At 58.1% G+C, this 17,757-nt stretch overlaps 1 protein-coding gene across 2 annotated transcripts in view; it reads right to left on the bottom strand.

Moving 5' to 3' along the window:
- Positions 1-15,062, bottom strand: part of RTN4R (reticulon 4 receptor) — a 41,257-nt gene extending 26,195 nt beyond the window's left edge. The window contains exon 1 of one of the 2 annotated variants that reach the window (XM_074321852.1): positions 14,457-15,062. In XM_074321852.1, coding sequence (XP_074177953.1) covers positions 14,457-14,829 — 373 coding nt within the window. In that variant the 5' untranslated portion in view covers positions 14,830-15,062. The remainder of the gene's footprint in view (positions 1-14,456) is intronic. The other variant, XM_074321851.1, reaches the window with a different exon arrangement.
- Positions 15,063-17,757: the final 2,695 nt, after the last annotated feature.

The raw sequence follows: 17,757 nt of genomic DNA, 5'->3' as shown, positions 1-17,757 counted from the left end.
CCCTCATCAGAGCTAATAGGCCCTGAGCCTCCTGTTCTACTGCCATCCGGCAAACCAGCATGCTGGCTGCTGCCTGTCTTTGTAAATAATGTGTTATGGGCATGCAGCCCCACCTGTGTGCTTACTGTGGCTGTTTTAGTGCTACCCCAGCTGAATGGAGTGGTTCTGACACACCACGTGGCCCACAGAGCTGAAATTATTTAGTATCTGGCCCTTTAGAGAAATAGTTTGCCAACCTGGCTTGTGATGGAAGCATGGTGAGTGCCTATTGCGTGTGGGTGTTGCCACCTTCACCCTCACTCACAACAGCCCCACAGAGGTCACTCAAGCCCCCACCTAACAAAAAGGAAACCAAGGGTTAGAGAAGGCCACTGTCCTGCCGAGGCCACATGGCTGGGATGGACAGAGCCTGGCAGCATCTTACAGGGCTGGAGGGTGGTAAGGAGAGAGGTGACCCTGAAATGGCATGTAGGTCAAAAGAAAAACAATTATTTTGCCAAAGAGGCTGTCGGGAGTCTGGCAATCAAACATGCATAAAAGAGGACAACTTAAAACACAGACAGAATGAAACTGGTTGTGAGGAGCCGAGGGAGGACGTCCCCAGGCACCAGTCCACACAGGCCCTGCTTGGGAGGACGATGAGGGCTCTTCCGGGAGACTCGTCTACGGGGAGGTGGTTTTGGGTGGGCGATGGGTCTCTGGGGCCACAGCTGCTCCACACCAACCCAGCCACCCCAGGACACTGTGCTCTCCTCTAGGTCTGCAGCCAGGTTGCTCTGAGAGTGGCTCGCTGACCCACTAGCATTACACTGTCCACTTGGACTGGGAGATCAGTTTTGATGCACTTCCCAGGACGTCAGGATTCAGACTTCGGTTGATGGGATCTTCCCATTTAAGAACAAAGATGGGACGACACTTGGTCTAGGGAAGGTAAGAGGCACTGAAGTACAGGGCAAGTGAGCTGTGGAGGCCCATAGCCCTTGCCGCCATTATAGCAGCCATGTGCAAGGCCCTGGGTCACAGGAAGCCAGGAGCTGACCTGGGGCTCACTTGGCGCGCTGCCAGCCTCACTCACACAAGGGCAGGGAGCCCAGAAGTGAGTGAGTGATGGTTCAGTGTTGGACAGTCCCCAGACATTCCTGAGCAGGGCCGGGGACCCCGTTCCAGCATCTGCCTTGATGCTGCACCAGGACTTGTTGGATGACGATGTCTCCTGTCAGTCCAGCATCACGCTCCCACCCTCACATAGCGCGCACCACCGGGGTGGGGTGTGGGGAGGAGGGGGAAAGAGAGGTCCTTGGCCTCCCTGGAAATGGCCCAAGGTGCAAACTTCCCTTGTTCCTGGAGTTTCACCACAGCCCACAGCACAGTGAGGGGATAACTATCAACCCCACTCCTCAGACAAGGGCCCTGAGGCTTAGAGAGCTGAGGTGACCACAGGGTGTCAGTGAGGCCAGGGACAGGATCCAAGATCACACCCTCACTGCCTCAAGAGACCACAGCAGGCCCTGAGCCCCAGAGACCCACCTAGCAGGGAGGGGCAGCCATCTCCCCAACCCTGGCAACAGGCCAGCATGCTCCGGGCTCCCTGACCCCCACAGTGCTTTGTCTTCAGCCCATGCCGTCCTCTGTTCCCTGGGCTGGCTCAGGTGGTCCCTTGGGGCTGGCAGCCTTGGGTTGGGATGTGGGTTCTGAACCCCCCCTCCCCAAGTGGCTAGGTAAGCTGAGCACCCGCTCTGAGTGGCATGAGGATGATGATGGGCCAGCACCCACCTCCTTGGGGCCCCCAAGAAGCCTCCAGCCTAGAAACTCCACTGAGCACCCCCAACCCAGGTCCCTGCTCTGTGGCCAGTGTCCTGCCTCCCCAGAGGCTAGCGTGGGGCCTCTGCTGATCTGATCCGGTCAGCTCCATCTCAGATGAGCGGCCCAGGGAAGTGAGGCCTAGGCTCAGAGGTGGAACCCGGAGCCACGCTGAGCATCTGCTTCCAGCAGTGTCGAGGCTGCTCCGGCCGGGCCTGATAGCCCTGCTTCATGCAGGAGAGGCTGTATCCGGTGGGAGGAGGGCCCGCAGCCTGGCTGCGCTGCAAGCATGCCTGGAGCCACTTCTCCCACCCCCGCCAAGCTCAGCTTCAGCAGAGAGCGCAGACTCCAAGACAGGCCTGGAGCCCAGCACAGACCGACTTGCCCCACAAAAAGACCCCTGACCGCATTCAGCACGGAGTCAGGTTGCTGCTGCTTCTTAGGCAACACTGGCACACTTGGCAGTCCCCCCCTCGCTACCCACGCACCACCTGCTCATTCCCCTGAGACCCACAATGATGGGGACGGGGTATGTGCTAAGAAGGGCAGGGAACGTGGCAGCGGGGCTGCTTCCCTGAAGAAACACGCAGGTTTCTGCCAGGTTGCCCAAATTCTGCCAGTCCAACAAGCCTCACTCTCAGCAGAGCATCCAACCAACTTTAGTGCTTTCCTGGTAAATGTGACTAGAAAACCGAGCATCTGGAAAAGTTGCCAATGGAGATAAGAGGAAAAATGGCTCTAGAGGAAGCAGAGACAGTGTGGGGAATAGATACAAGTTAAGAAAAAATCTAATTAGTGTCCTCAGAAATAGAAGAGGATTTAAAACAAGAACAGGGTGCTATGAACAAGGAGCCATCGGAAAACAAGAGGAGTTCCTGGAAGCTAAAAATAGAATTGCTAAGAATTTTTAAAAAATCAATAGAAGTGTTGGAAAACAAGGTCAAGGAAGTCTCAAAGAAAGGAAAACAAAAAGAGAAGGATGGGGGCGTTGGTGGAAATGATGAGATTGAGAAGAAAATATAGGTCCAACATCTGTCTTACAGGAGTTTCAGAAAGAGAAAACAGAGAAGAAAAAAATTACCAAAGAAATAATACCAGAAAATCTCCTGGAGCAGAAGAACCAGCCTTCCATCGGGCAAGTGCCTCGCACAACACATGACATTCATAGTGCAATTTCAGGCCTCTGAGGCTCAAGAGAGGCCTGAAGCAATGTGGCATCAGATTTCTCCGAAGCACACTGGACACCAGAGACGACAAAACTGCAATGGCTACAAAACTCTGAGGGGAAACTATTTTCAACACAGAATTCTGGAATGGGTCAATGCAGCTTGAATAGATTTGCTAACATTCGAGCACTCAAAGTGATGCTTCACTGTTCCTTCCTTAGAGAGTTAGTTGGGGAGGTGCTTCAGCTAAAACAGGATGGAAACCCAGAAGGAGGAAAACATAGGGTCCAAGAAACATTGGGTGATGAAGGGAAGTCCTGGGCAGATATGAAGGGTCCACAGCACACCTGGCCCAGGTGGGGACAGCAGAACAAAGGCCTGGGGTGAAACCTCCCTGGGGTAAAACAAGAGACCCAGTAAAACGCCTGACATGGAGAAGAGTAAGCACATGAAAGTGGGAGAAGAGACAAGAGAAAAAAAGAAAGACCAAGTCAACTGTAAACTCCAAGAAAAACAAAAGGCCATACAAGCGTGGGACGGTCACCATAGTACCCTGCTGTGGCCGGGCTGCAAAGAGCATTTATGGACCTGGGCTGGGAAACATTGGTTATGAATTTAACTGACAGTAGCAAGACAGCCACGCTGGGGAGTATGCTGGAGAAGAGGGGCTTGGGGTAGGAGCCACAGAAATGGGAAGGTAACCACTTGGAAAAATGAGAAATGGGGCAACAGTAGCTGTGTTTCAGGACTGTAAACCAATTCTCCAGGTCTGCCTCCAAGGGCTGGGTACAGGTTTTAACTTTGAACAAGATATGGTTGACCAGTGTTACCGTTTTAAAAAGGTAAGGCATTGAAACCTTAAAGACAGAGATAAATAAACAGAAGAAAATAAAGCGTATCTGCCAGAAGGTGGAGATGAACGCGGGTCAGAAGTAGGTGCTTCCAAGGTGCAGGAGAAGATGGGGCCGTGAGAGCTCCTGCAGCATCGTGGTGCTTGGCCAGGCGTCCGGTGCAGGGACAAGGCTTTGCACGCGCTACTCTTTAGTCCGTTCAGCCAAAAGGTGGCCAAGGATGTCCCTGGTCCCAAGGGACGGTCCAGGCTCTTGGCTCCAGAAGCCTCTGAAATCCAGACACTGGAAGGGACAGCTTCCAGCTTGAAACTCCATCTATGTGCTCGAGGCTTTCCCAGTCCCACCACCACCAGGCAGCCACTTCCCCTGGCCCCTCTTCACCTCTGCACTCCTAGCTCACAGATCCGAGTCCCTCACTCCAGACTGAGGACCTTCAGGAGCAGAGGGTCCTGTGGATTAATCCAGCAGGGGGGCCGCCTGTACCTGTGGCCCCTGGAGAGGGCTCACCATGGCCTTGGCTGAGTGCAAACAGGCTTCCCTTGGCTTCTATGAGAGTCCCAATCGCGTCTCTGCAACTGAACCCGTGGCACTCAGGCAGGGGCGGTGTGAATAAGTAATTCCTCTTTTATTAACGAGTGATAAATTATTCCTATATGATTGTGTGTGATAACTCTTCTTTATTTGAAATCAATTTGGGATGGAAATTGTTGGCGGCTTCTCACCAGCGAGGGTGGGAGAAACAGGCGCTGCTGCCTCCTGGAAAACAGGTCAGCCACTCACTGTATTTCTGCTCCTTCCTGAGGCTGAGGCACCTGGTGCTCCTGTCTGCAGAAGGGGGCGGCTGCCCTGGGGGTAGGGCCAAGGAGGGCGGCCTCATTTTCTCAGCATGTGCCCTGGGGATGGTCGAGGGGTCAGTGTAGGTGCCCCAATATGGCCTCTTCCCTCCCCCGCCCCGACACCTACTGGAAGCTCCAAAAAGAAGCCTGGTGCCACCCCACCCAACCCCACTGGACCCAGGGCACAGACCCCAGGGATGGGGTCATCTGCAGGCCACATTCCACTCATTCCCCGATGGAACCCCAGGACCAGGGCAGCCTGACCTTTTACCCCACAGAGGACCCAGCTAGTCTCCCCCACATCCCTGCTCAGGCTGACCATGGCTTGACTTTATTAAGCCTGAAGAAGCATTTGTGTTTTCTTAAAGATTTCACCATACACCGCCCCCACCCCCATTCCTTCCTCCTCTCGTCCAACACGAAGCTCCCCAGAGTGAGCCCAGGCCCAGGTCACACAGACCTGGCCTCCTGCCCAGTGCCCCTGGCAGGCCCAGCCTACTCAGATCAGTGCCCTTGGCCCAGGCCTCAGCACCTTTTCTGGTTAAGGCATACCTAAACCCTGCACCCCCCTGGGAAGGCAGCCAGCTGCTTCCCTCCCAAGCCAGGCCCACAGGAAGCCAGGTCCCACCCATTTGCCCCCTCTCCTGCTCCTGTCCAGCTGCCTCCCCCCGACCCCAGGCTGGGTCACCCCTAGCCCAGCCACTTCGCTCAGCTCAGCTCAGGCACTGTCAGTGACTTTAGCCTCTCGGGCCTGGGTTTATCATCTGTGAAATGGGAGGTTGGGTCTGAGAACCCGACAAATCCCGGTCCACTTTGGTGGACCCACCCCAGTGTCCCTTGCTGCCTACCCCCGTCCACTGCCAGGGAGCCCACTTTACCTCATACCTCTTAGCAGGCACCTGCGCTGCTCGTTTGTCTGTTGCTGCCTAGGATGTGGGTTCCGTAAGGGCAGGACCATGGCTGGTGCCCAGCACACAGTGGGTGCTCCATAAATGCTTGTCATGTAAATGCAAGAAATGCTCACCACCATGGGCAAGTTGCAGGCTTTCTGAGGCCGTGCAGACAGCATTCCCCAAGGATGTCCAGGCCCAGGAGAGTGCATGGGGCACTAATCAGGTGATTAGGTTTCATGAGGTCTTGAGGGTGGGGTCTCATGATGAGATTGGAGCCCTTATAAGAAGATGCAGGAGAGCTTGTTTTTCTCTCTCCAGGTGAGGACCCAGCCAGAAGGTGGCTGTCTGCAAGCCAGTCAGTGAACCTTCATCAGAACCTACCCTGCCGCACCCTGTTCTCAGACTTACAGCCTCCAGAACTGTGAGAAAAAAATTTCTGTTGTTTAAGCCACTCCGTCTGTGGTATTTTGTTATGACACCCTGAGCTGATTAACATAATTTCTTTTTTAAAACTCTGGTATATTTTTCCAGATTTTCTACAATGCACACAAACCAGTAAAATCAGAAGTGTTTTTAGTCTGTTCTATTTGGTCTCGTGTGCTGACACTGGATGGGGCAGCCCTACCCTGGAAAAGGTGGGTGAGGCCATGCTCGGGCAGCAGGATCCCCTTCCAAGAGCCCCGAGTCATGGGGTCTTGCCCAGGACTTTGAACACTGGCACAGCCTCGGTGGTGCCTCAGGCAGGTCTCCCAACCTCGGAACATTCCCTCACCTGGAGAATGGAGATAATAAGATCCACCTCACAGGGTGCAGAGAGGCCACACAGCTCATGAGGGCAGGGCACAGTGGGAGCATAGGAATTGCCCAGACTCCTCGTCCTGAGGGAGCACCTAAAGTCACCCCCAGCAGGGACCACCATTCCTATATCACAGAGCGGAGGTCAAATCACAGCTGGAAAGGGCATGCTGGCACCTGACCCAGCCTTACCCCAGGCCGACCCTGGCACGCGCACTGGACCCTGCCTTTGCCCAGGTAGCCCTCCTCTGGAATGCCCTCCCTATTCCCAGTGCTCTTAGAAGGTCTCTTTTCTCCAGAGCTCGACCATACCACCCCTCAGAGGCTGGACCCTTCTCAACCCATTCCCCTCCCCCATCACAGCCTTGCCAGAGGCGTCCATCCTGACTCGCCCTGACCCCTGCCTCAGCCCCGATGGAGCCACTGAGGGGCAGGTGCACAAGCAGAGCCTGTGGAGCTTAGCTGGGGTCACAGCTCATGGGCTCCCGCCATGGGGTACTCAGCAGGAAAGGACATTAGTGAAGGCCCGAGGGGTCCTGCATAAGTGATATCAGGTGGGTCTTGATGCCACCGGGGCCTCAGGGCAATGTGGAGACAGTGAACACACTGTTGGCCACCTGGGGCTGCAGCCACAGCATGAAGGCCTGCATGCAACCCCTCCCTCCCTAATTCCCACTGTGTGCAGGAGAAACGTACTGCCCCCCTCCCCCAGGCCCTTTGTCACTCACGAGTATGGTCACGCCTCTACCAGGCTTCCTGTGATCTGGGTGGTGGGGGGATAGGCAGCCACGATATAGGGAAGGGTTCCAAAGGGGCCCTGACACCCACACCCACACACACACCACCACCACCCACCTTGGGCCACCCCAGGGGACAAGCTGAGGTTTAGGCAGCAGATTGAAGAGTGGAGTCCATTAGGGCCACCATCTGTTTTGGCCGTGACAGTTCCTCTCAGTGACATCCAGGAGGTATGTAGATGGAATATCTTTATGGGGAGAGTTTTTCTTTTGCCAATTTTCAAACAGGAAGCCAAACACTTGTCACACCTGTCCCCGTGTCAGCCTCTGCCTGACATAAATTGGGGCTGAAGCAGGGAGATAAAAGAGAGCCTGGACACGGCTGGTGTTCAGGGGCCACGTGTCACAGCCAGGAGCATAGAGAGCAGTGGGCCGGCCTCCAGCTCAGGCAGGGCGGAGGCAGCCTGCATCCCTTCCTTCTGGCCCCATATCCCCAACCCCTCCCTCTGCTCTTCTCTTGGCCCCCACAAGCTCTTCACCTGACCCCCATCTCCCTCCTCCCCATGCACAGGGCCAGCCTGGGCCCACCCCAGAGGCTGCAGCCACCTAGCCCCATGCAGTGGGCTGTCCCAGTTTCTGTTCCTTCCAGGAGCCCCTTCCACCTCAGCCAGCACCTCTTTAAGACCCAGAGCCTACGTGGCCTCGGCAGAGGCCCAGTGGGGTGGACCCAGGCCTCAGGGTCCTCACCGCCCTGCTGGCACCCACACAGCACTTCTACCTTCTGGGGACTTTGTGGACTTTGGGGTGTCTTCCTGGGACCTGGGGGCCTTGAGGGCAGAAGGTGTCTTAAAATAATGCTAGAAAGCACTTGCTAAGAGAATGGAGAGAGAAATGAGGGATCTTCTGGGACCTGTCCAGGATTCCCCAACCGCCATCCTGAGTGTACATCTTGGTACGTGGCTAATCCCACCAAGAGTGGGAAGGGTCCTCCCCAGGGGACGATGGGGGGGCGTACCTGCCAGGCCATACTCAGCAATCAGTCCCAGGGTCCCCCTCAGCCCCTCCATCAGTTCCTATCATATGGGGAAGGCCACCTATGTGGTGGGGTGGGGGTCGCTCACTGTACCAGGAGGACACTGACAATCCTGCTGCTTTTTCAGGTGGCCCTGCGGTCTTGGGCCTGGCTCCCCAGGAGACCTAACAGCTTAGTCCTTGCCAGGCTCACCAGCCACCACCTCACAAGGCCTCATCCCTCAGGCGGTCCCAGTGGCTGGGCAGGGGCGTGACCAGCCAGTTCTACGTTCTTTGAGGATGAGGGCTTGGCTGAATGTGTCCTGGGCGAGCAGGGAGGCCTCTACCAGGGCGAACAATGGAGAGTGTGGGGGAGGGAACCCGGCAGGGCTCTGGGAAAGGTGAGGTGGGCACTACAGCCAGTCCCAGGTTCCTGGCCACGTGAACTGTGGAGGCAGGTGGGAAAGCTGGGTATGGAGTCTCCTGTGTGACCTTGGGCCCCACGGCTCTCCTGAGGTTGCTCTGATGCGACAACCAGAACGTCCCGAGAGCCAGTCAGGATTGGCCTTTCTCTGGAATTCTGCTTCCAGTCGCATCTTTGGGGATGGGAGGTGCTTCTAGGTAGGTGGGGTAGGTGGCCCACCCTCCTGCTGCCCAGACCCCCCCCTGCCCAAGGAGCAGGTAGGAACATGTGCCATCCCTCGCACTGCAGTATGAGGCTGGTGCAAAGAGAACTGTGAGGCAGATGCTTCCATACAGTCCTGGCTCTCTGCACCCCAGTGCCCTGCCCGGGCAGGACGTACCTACTGTGTGCCTGAAGCTGCCACAGGACGCCATAAGCCCGCTGGCCCCGCACACAGGCCCTACCCACCTCCCCCAGGGCCCAGTATCCCACATGCCTTGGAATTGGAGTGTTTTCCCACCTACAAAGGCAATGAGCTGGGAACACCACCTCTGGTCAACAGCCGTGGATTATGGGTGAGACCTCTGGTGACCAGGAAAGGGCAGGTGCTGCCCAAGGTCACACAGCAAGATGGCACTGCACAGGCTCATCCAACGGCTGCCCAGACTTGGAGGGGAGACTGCTGGCAGGTCCCTGAGCCTGCCCCATCTGGGCTCTGGCAGGTGAATAAAAGCAACATCTCAACAAGGTCACAATGGGACAGACTGAGGACACAGCACTGGGCCCAGGGAAGCAACGGGCAATCCAAAAGGGCTCCTGGTAGGAGGTGAGGGTTTCTGAGCCCTGCCTTGGCCTGAGCCCCTCGGCACTCCACCTGCTTGCTCGATGGGCCCCTCACCAGCTTCAGCCTCAGCCTGACATTTCCCGTGACATTTGCTGCAAAGAAATAGAGTCATAAACCCAAAGGTTAAATTTGCACATTGCCTCACACCGCCAGGAGAAGAGCAGTCCCTCCACCCACTAGGTGCCGCGGCTACAGCGTTGGTGTAAGATGTCCCACCCATCCCTGCTGCTTTTGCTGGGGGCCCAACGGTCCTCCTCCCTGTCTCCTCAAGAGACCTCAGTCACAGTTTCCTGAAACAAATTTCGGGGCACACCAGGCCCTGAAGTGTGTCACACAAGGGTCACAGAGGGGCCCTGTCTACCTTGCTCATAAACCCGAGGCCCTGAGACACCACCCTGTGGTAAAGAAGCTCCGTCAGCATCACTTACCCCAGCTAATCCCAAATCTGCTTGATCACGAAATCCTTGTTCAATGACCCCCAACGTTCCATGGAACTTCAACTCCATGGAGCATGATCTGTGTCGGCCACTTAGGAATGCCTTGGTACAGACCAGAGAGCTGATGAGCACCCCTGGGGGGCTGGGTCAAGTCCTGACACCCCAGCCCCTCCACCCAGGCTCCATGTGTCACCATTGGCCCAGGTCCATGTGCCAGGGCTCAGACAGAGCTCACCACCTGCCAGGCCCACCTGGGCCAACTCAAGACCCTGGTCTCTACCCAGGCAGCACCTCTCCACAGCCCCTCTGGGAAGTCTGCCCACAACCCTGCCTTTCAGCTCCACCTCCTGGGCCTGGCTGCCCTGTGCTGGTGGTGGTGGCGGTGGTGGGGATCCGTGCAAGGCTGTAGGAGGAGGCCTCATGGTTCCTCCGCCATCCTCTCCCAGCAGGCAAGGCAGCGGGCCCACATGGAGATAGGGCTGTCAGGACGCTGCAAGGTGAGGGCAGAGGCATGTTACGGAGGCAGGAGAGAGGTGGTCCGAAGCCCCAGAGCTGGAATCCAGATCAACACCTGGAAGCATATTCACTCAGTATCAGCCAGAAATGCAGAGCCCACCCGTAAAAGGTTGGGAATCAGGGGAAGGGCCTGTGACCACACCTCGGGAGGACCTGGCGGGGCTTCCATGTGCGACTGAATCTCCCCATGTTCGGCTACACAACCACTGGCAGTGTGAGAGGCCAAGGCAGGTTCGGATAAATAAATTATGGCACATCTTCAGGAAGGGATTCTATACACATCAGTAAACCTATGATGCCCAAGAATAGTTCCTGATGTGCCAAATGTTTAAAATACAGTGACAAAAGAAGAAACTTTTAAAATACAGTAACAAAAGAAGCACAAAACACCCGTACGGTGGGACCGGGCCGGGCCCACGCGCCCCAGTGCAGGTGTGGACCATGTGCCCACCTTCTGGCTGGGCTTGCATTTACAGCTCTGTGACCACCTGTCCTTTAAAACATTTAGTCCTATAAACTCAGGAGGCCAAGGATCACATCCCTTTAATTGACAGGCGCAGAGTGGGGTCTGACAGGCCAGGAACTAATGAATGAATAAATGAATAAGTGAATGAGAGAATGAATGGGTGTCTAAGTGAGCAAACATAGTGTCTGGGGTTAGGCCACCAGAAGGTACAGAAATAGCCAGGCCACAGGGCAGGGGACACTGAGGGGTACAGGAGCTGCAGAGGCTGGGCCCTGAGAGGACATGTGGGGGGCATGGCTGGGGGTGGGGCAGCCAGGCAGGCTCCTATGGATCTTGAGGTCCAGGCCCTGGCTGGCCACAGAGGGTCAGCAGCCCTGCCCCGGGGTCAGCAGTCAGGGCCCACCAGGCTGGGGATGCGGCAGCATGAATGGTATTGACCAGGCACAGCCAAGGGTCCTCTCAAGACCCCCACATCAGGGCCCAAGGGAAGGGGTGTCGCTCACACACTCCCTCCTTCCCACACTTACTGACATACACTCATTCCCTCACACACCATTCACTTAGTCAATCAGCTCATCGTGGAACTCCTTCCTTGTGCGCGGTTCTCCTGACCCTTTCCAGATGCACAGACTGAGGCTCCGTGGAGACTTTTTGGCCACAGGCCCAGGTGAGCAGGAGCCAAGGCCCTGGGGGGTGGGCTCCTTCCGCTTCACCAGCCAGGACCCTCCTGGGGCTGCACCAGCTGCCAGAGGTGTCCATGCTACAAAGCCATGAATTCAAGGCCAGAGCAGGAGCAAGGAGGGGCCCTCACTGTTTGTGGGTGAGCCCGGGTTCCCTGGCCTGGGGGCGGCTTAGGAAAGGTGAGGTAGGTGTCAGAGATAGTGGGGGAGACATGGCAGCACCGGCCTCGGGCCCGCCCTTGGCTGCCTAGCACAACAGGACTTCCAGAGCCCCAGCACATCCTATGCTGAGAGGTCTTCCACAGACGCCACCCCGTCTCCCCCCAACCCACTGGGCCAGGCTCTCCTCCCTTCAGCCCTCTCCCCTACCGCTCATCCAGGACCACAGGGAGGGCCAGTCCTAACTGTAGGACTCCAGCTGGCCGTTAATCCCCCCATAGCGAGAAAAAGAGGCTCTGTGGTTCTGCAGGCTCCCTGCTGGTGTGGGGCAGAGCAGAGATGTTGCCCCAGCTTGGGAAACATGTAGGTGGCCACTTCCTACCTCCCACAGTGCCCTCTCTTGCTCCCTGCTCCCCCACCACCCATCCCCCATCTCCAACTCCCTTGTGGCCTCTGTGGGCCTTTTTTCCCCATCTGCAAATGGGTAAAGAGGGATCTGATTGGCAGTACACGGGAACCATTGAAGGGGAGTGAGAGGTGGTGGTTGGGGGCAGCGGGGTGGTGGAGATGGTGGTCTTTTTCGGTATTTTGAAGGTAGAAGCACTGAGGTCAAAACTCCATGTGGGCCTCAGCTTTGATGTGTCCCCAACAACTCCCGAGGAAGACCTGATTACTGGCCCATGTCACAGGTGAGGAGACTGAGGCACAGAGAGGTAAACAGTCACACCCAAGGTCATACCCCTGGTGAGTGGCTGAGCCAGGATCCAAATCTGGCCATTGTTCTTCTGCCACTCTACCTCTAGGAGCTGGAACTACCACCTGCCTCTGGCCCTTGAGTGGGAGTTTGCTTCTTCCTCACCTTGACAAAAGGGGGACAGGGGCCGGTACCTGATTTACAGATGGAAGGACAGGCTTAAACAAAGGGGAGTGGCCAGGCCCCCTGCCTGCCCCATCATGGAACCCACTCCTCTGTTTCACCCCCATACACCCTAAAAGGATGACCCATTGGCCCCAATCCACAGACAAGGACACCGATGGTGGCAGGGGAGCAGGTATGTGGCCCCATCTCTCTGAGCCCTGGCAGGGTGTCCTCACCACAGCGAGAACGGGTTACCAACACCCTTATCTCAGACCCCCACACAGCACCTGAGGCAGGTGACACACCACAGAACCCCTCATTATGGAGAGACTGAGGCACCAGGGGCAAAGCCTTCTTGAGGTCACCCTGGGTCAGCCAGGATGGGCACATACCTGCCCTCGCTGGGCTGAGCTGCAGTCACTGCAGAGTATGATGTGTGTGTGTGTGTGTGGACGAGACAATCCACACACACACGGGGGTTGTCTCGTCTGTCAAGGTGTTGACTTCCAGATTTGAAATGGGCCTTCCCTGCCCAGGTAGGTCCCAGCCCCCATCAGTCACCACTACCCAGCATGGGGGACGGCGAGGAGTGTCTGGGAGCCCTTTCACCTCACACCTTGGGCTAGGGCACGGAACTAGCCCCCAACACACATTTCCCAGGGCCTCTGCTACAGACTTGGGCAGAACCTGGCCACAGCCCACCTGGGCACACAGGGGCACCCACACCCAGAGGCAAAGAGACACATGCTCATGTGTCCACAGGCACATTCAGTCACGAATGCAGACACACATGTGCGGATGCCTACCAAGTTACACACACACACACACACAAACACACGCGTGCGCCTAAGGGACTGTGAAGGGGAGACTCCCAGGACATGGGGGTAGAAGGACAGGTGGGGCCAGGTTCCTGTAGCTGGTTACTCACCTCCTCTATCTGTGAGCTCCCGCTGCCCAGAGCATCCCCCTCAACACATATGGGTGGAGGCGTGGGAGTGGGTCCTGCTGCGGGGCCTCAGCATGTGTCAAGTGTAGAGACCACAGCAGGCATGCTATGTGCATGCATGTGTGCCACAGACATGTGGGGGGGGCGGGTGATGATGCGGGTGTGCACCCACAGCATGTGTGCACGTGCACACTGGGGCAGCCTGGCATAGTGTCTGCACACACAGTGTGCAAATGTGCAGCCCTTGTAGACACATGCACGTGCAAGAAAACGTGTGTGCAGCCTGCGGCACTGTGGACATCAGCAGGGCAACCCTGTGGGTCACCAGGGGACCACTCTCCAGGTAGGGCATGCAACTGGGTCCCCAGCCCCTAGTCTAAGGATCTCATACCAGGTAGGGGAGGAGTCCCATGAGGGGTGCCAGGGAGGGGGTGCTGCCAGTCCCTCAGCTGAGCCCTGCAGGGGCCCTCAGGCTGCAGAAGTGGGGTGCTTGGCTGCCTCCTCTCATCGCCCTCCCTCCTGGGGGGGGGCAGCACAGGGCTAGCCCCACATCCCACGCCCTTTGCTGTCGCCAACGCCCCCATTCATCCCCATTGGGCCTGACCCGAGACAAGAGAGGTCCTGAGCTGATTGGCGCCGGGCAAGGGTGGAGGAGACCATCCCCACCCTTGCTGGGTACCCACGTTTCTGCAAACCAGATCGTTAACCCCTTCGCAGCCGGGATGCTCCGAGGCTGGACCCCGCCCTTCCAGACCGCAGCCCCCACCCCGGCCCCGCCTCGGAGTCGGGGGCCATCCCGACCCGTCGCCCCCGGCTCCGCCGCTGCCGCCAACTTTCCCAGGAAGCGGCAACTTTTCATGCTGCCGCGGGCTCCGCCCTCCCAGGGCCGGGCACCGGCGGCCCCAGGCGGCGCAGCACTGCGGTTGCCCTCACGGTTGCCAGTGACCCTGCCGCCTGCCTGGGCAGCCCGGACCGGCCCTGCGGCTCCGGGCGCTCCCCCCACCCAACCACCCAGAGCCCCACCCTGCGGCCCACTGGGGCGCGGCGCGGCACTCACCTCCGCCGGACGCCCTCTTCATCGTCGGGGTCGGGCGGGGCGCGTCGGGGACCGAAAGTCGCTTCGGGGCCGGCGCCCGTCTCCCCGCGGCCGGGTCCGCATCCAGGCGCCACCGCTCCGGCCCGGCCCCGGCCCGGCCGCGGGACGAGGCTGGGAGCGCTCCGCTCCGCGGGTCAGCTGGGTTGGCGGGGCCGCGGCGCGGAGGGCGAAGGCGGCGGCGGCGGCGCGGACCAGGAGCGGATGAATGTTTTATGGGATCATGTGGTCTGACGCGCGAGGAATCTGCCCGGTCCCCCCGCCAGGGCGGGGCAGTCTGGGGCGGGGCCTCGCGGCGGGCGGGGCGCTCACCTGGGCGCGGGCCCGGGCGGGGCATGGGCGCGGGCAGCGCGGGGCTGGGGCGCAGGCAGCGCGAAGCCGGGGCGCGCCGGCCGGTCCGCAGGAGGCGCTCAGCCCGCCGGTGCACCGGGGCTGCAAGCCCCAGACAAAGGCGGCGAATTTCTGAAGAGGCGGCGGCCCCTGCAGGCGGCCTCGGGAATGGCGGCGCTTGCTGGAGCGGGCTGGGGGCGCAGGACCGAGGGCGTGGCGGCCCAGGCTCGCAAGGGTGTGCGAGTCTTCAAAGTGGCCAGCCGCCGATAAGGGCTTTGTCCAGAGGCCTACGGATGGGAGGGGCGCCTCTGCCTGGCCCACTCCCTTTCTCGCCTCACTAAATTCTGGAGCCCCCATGCCCAGCAACCCTTTGCTGGAGTAGGATTGATCCATTTTTCGGTTTGAAAACAGGCTCAAAGCTCCAGAGACATCTGAAGCACCCCCCGCCAGCTCTCCCCTCCGCCATCTTTGTGGCCCTCTTTGCACCACCTCGGGGATGGGGACACAGGCACAGTCCTGCCTCTATCTGGAAAGTTGCCCCCCACCTATTCTCTCCTGTGAAATGGGAGCTCCAAGCCCAGGAGACTCCCTTCAAGCCCATCTGCTTAGTAACGCCCACCCTCCGAAAAGCCAGCCAGGGCTCTAGGGCCAGAGAACCCAATGACCCCACCCCCTTCCCAAGTACACTTATATAGGCAGACATCCCACCTCCCTCTACTACTCAAGGGATATACACCCAGCCTCATAGATAAACTGCTGAGTACTTCCTGGAGCTGCCAGGCCAGTGTATCTGCAGGCTGCCGGCACCTGGAGGAGTGCTGGGAGGCGATCAGCTGGATCTGGGCAGGGGCCTGGACCTGGGCAGGGGCAGGGGCCTCTCTGAGTCCACCCTGCAGGTAAGAGAACCATGTGGATGGGGAACTGGCTGGCCAATTCAGAGTTAGTTGAAGTCTGCAGGACCCTGTGCCCAGGGCAGACCCTGGAACCCTCCCTGTGGCTGGAGCTCCTGATGGAGAGCTTGGTGGTCCCCCTGGGAGCCCTAGCCAGTGCCACCTGGTGATATGAAGCTGAGAGACCTGGTGCCTGGAAAGTCCAGTGCACATTGCCTCCTCACCAGAGCAAACCTCCTAACAGGGAAGGCATATGACAGCTGTTGAGGGGCTAGTGAGGATGGCTTGACAGAGGCTGCAGCCTTTAGTCAAGGGGCACAGCCATCCCTAGGAGTCAACTCTATTGGAGGAGCCAGTGGAGTACTGCCCCTGTAATGCCTTCCGCACTCATCAGTTCCTGGGAGGGCCAGCAGGGGGCAGAAATGACAGGCCATTTGGGCCGCACTGATCTGAGTTCCCGAGGCTTTTTGGACACACGCGCCTCCAGATCAGGAGCAGGCATGGACTGGAGACTGCAGGCAGCTCTGCTATCCAGGCTGAACAGACATGTCACTCCTGGCCTGGGCTGGGCTTCTGCCTGAATTACCCTCTCAGACCCATTATACATGGAATAGAGCCTCCTTTCAGCTTGTCCAGACTACCATACGCCTCCAATGAGGCCTGGTGCTGCCTCTCTCCCACCCTCCGGTCCTGGATACCAGGCACGCGAGGTTCCTCCCAGCTGTGTGACCTCTGGCCAGCCCCTTGGCCTCTCTAAGCTCAGAGCCACCTGTGGACAAGGCAGACACTAACATCTCCTGGGCAAAGTCAGCTGGTAACCATCCCTCCTTTTTCCACTTCTCCTGTCCCCTGAGAGGATCATGCAGGGCCCTAAAGGGGTGGTTCGAGGTTTTCAGTCACACTCATAGAATCTAGCTAGGAAGGGGGTATCCTTGCGCTGTGGACAGTCCTTAGCTTACAGGGACACGGTTCAACTTCCTTAGAAGGTCACTGCTTCCATAGGTTCCAGGAGCCTTGTTTCCATCCTGGAGAGATAGGCCTGTGGTGGCTTTGCTCAGGCAGCTTGGTAGGGTACATGTGGGCATCCAGTCCCTCAACGCCCTCCTGGGGAGGATTAGGGAAGCAAGAGACATGGTATGTGCACACATTCTGAGCCACTCCCAGGATAGCGCAAGGAGAGACCCAGAGGAAGCTAGAAGTTCATACAGTAAACCTGCGCCTGCCGCCCAAGTGCTGCTCCAATGTGACCCGTCCTAGCACTCTGAGTGGGCGGCTGGGAATGTGATCCCAGTGCCAGGGAGCTGGGGAGTGCCGGCCTGCCATCTGCTCTTACCATGGAGGGTGGCTGCCTGCCCAAGGCCCAGGAGGACTCTGTGCCAGGCTTACTAAGTGCATCGTTCCACTCTGTCCTCTGGTGTAGATACCACACTACCCATTTTACAGACAAAAAATTGAGGTCAGGGGAGTTTAGGTAGACCCACATCCTGGCAGCTCCTCCTAGGACCACCTTTGCCCACAGCCACTACTTCCTCCAGAAGCTCCCTACCATGCCCAACCTCAAGACTACAGGGGATGTCTTGGCCTTCTATCATCAGCCCTGCACCCCCAAAGAATCCTTTTGCCCAACTTTGGTGCACATGAAGGCATAACTAATCTGCTTCCTTATCTCTTATCCATCAGAGCCAAGCACAGCAGCAACCCTGAGCTAATGCAGGGAAGGGGCTGACAGCCTGACCCTTGGCAGTATCCTCAAGAATCCCACGTGGCCTGACCATCTCCAAATGCCTCCAACCTCCATACCAAGCAGGGGCCTCCTGGGTTCTGCTGTGCTGAATGCACCCCTTGCCTGTCCATGTGTACCGCCCACCTCTGAGAGGCTGCTGGGGAGTGTAGAAGGGGAGTGTGCATTGCACAGTGTTGGCCCTCACCACATCCACCCTCTGGGCCTGGACCCCCCATGGGCAGTTTCCAGGATGAGAGCCTGAGCCTGGAGGAGAGAGGAGACTCAGGCTGGGTGGTGGACATGCAGTGCTGACACTTGGCTC

Source organism: Rhinolophus sinicus, linkage group LG16, assembly GCF_036562045.2.
Source record: "Rhinolophus sinicus isolate RSC01 linkage group LG16, ASM3656204v1, whole genome shotgun sequence".
Classification (NCBI taxonomy): Eukaryota; Metazoa; Chordata; class Mammalia; order Chiroptera; family Rhinolophidae; genus Rhinolophus; species Rhinolophus sinicus.
The sequence above is the reverse complement of the archived record's forward strand: the minus strand, read 5'-3'. Positions and strand labels throughout refer to the sequence as shown.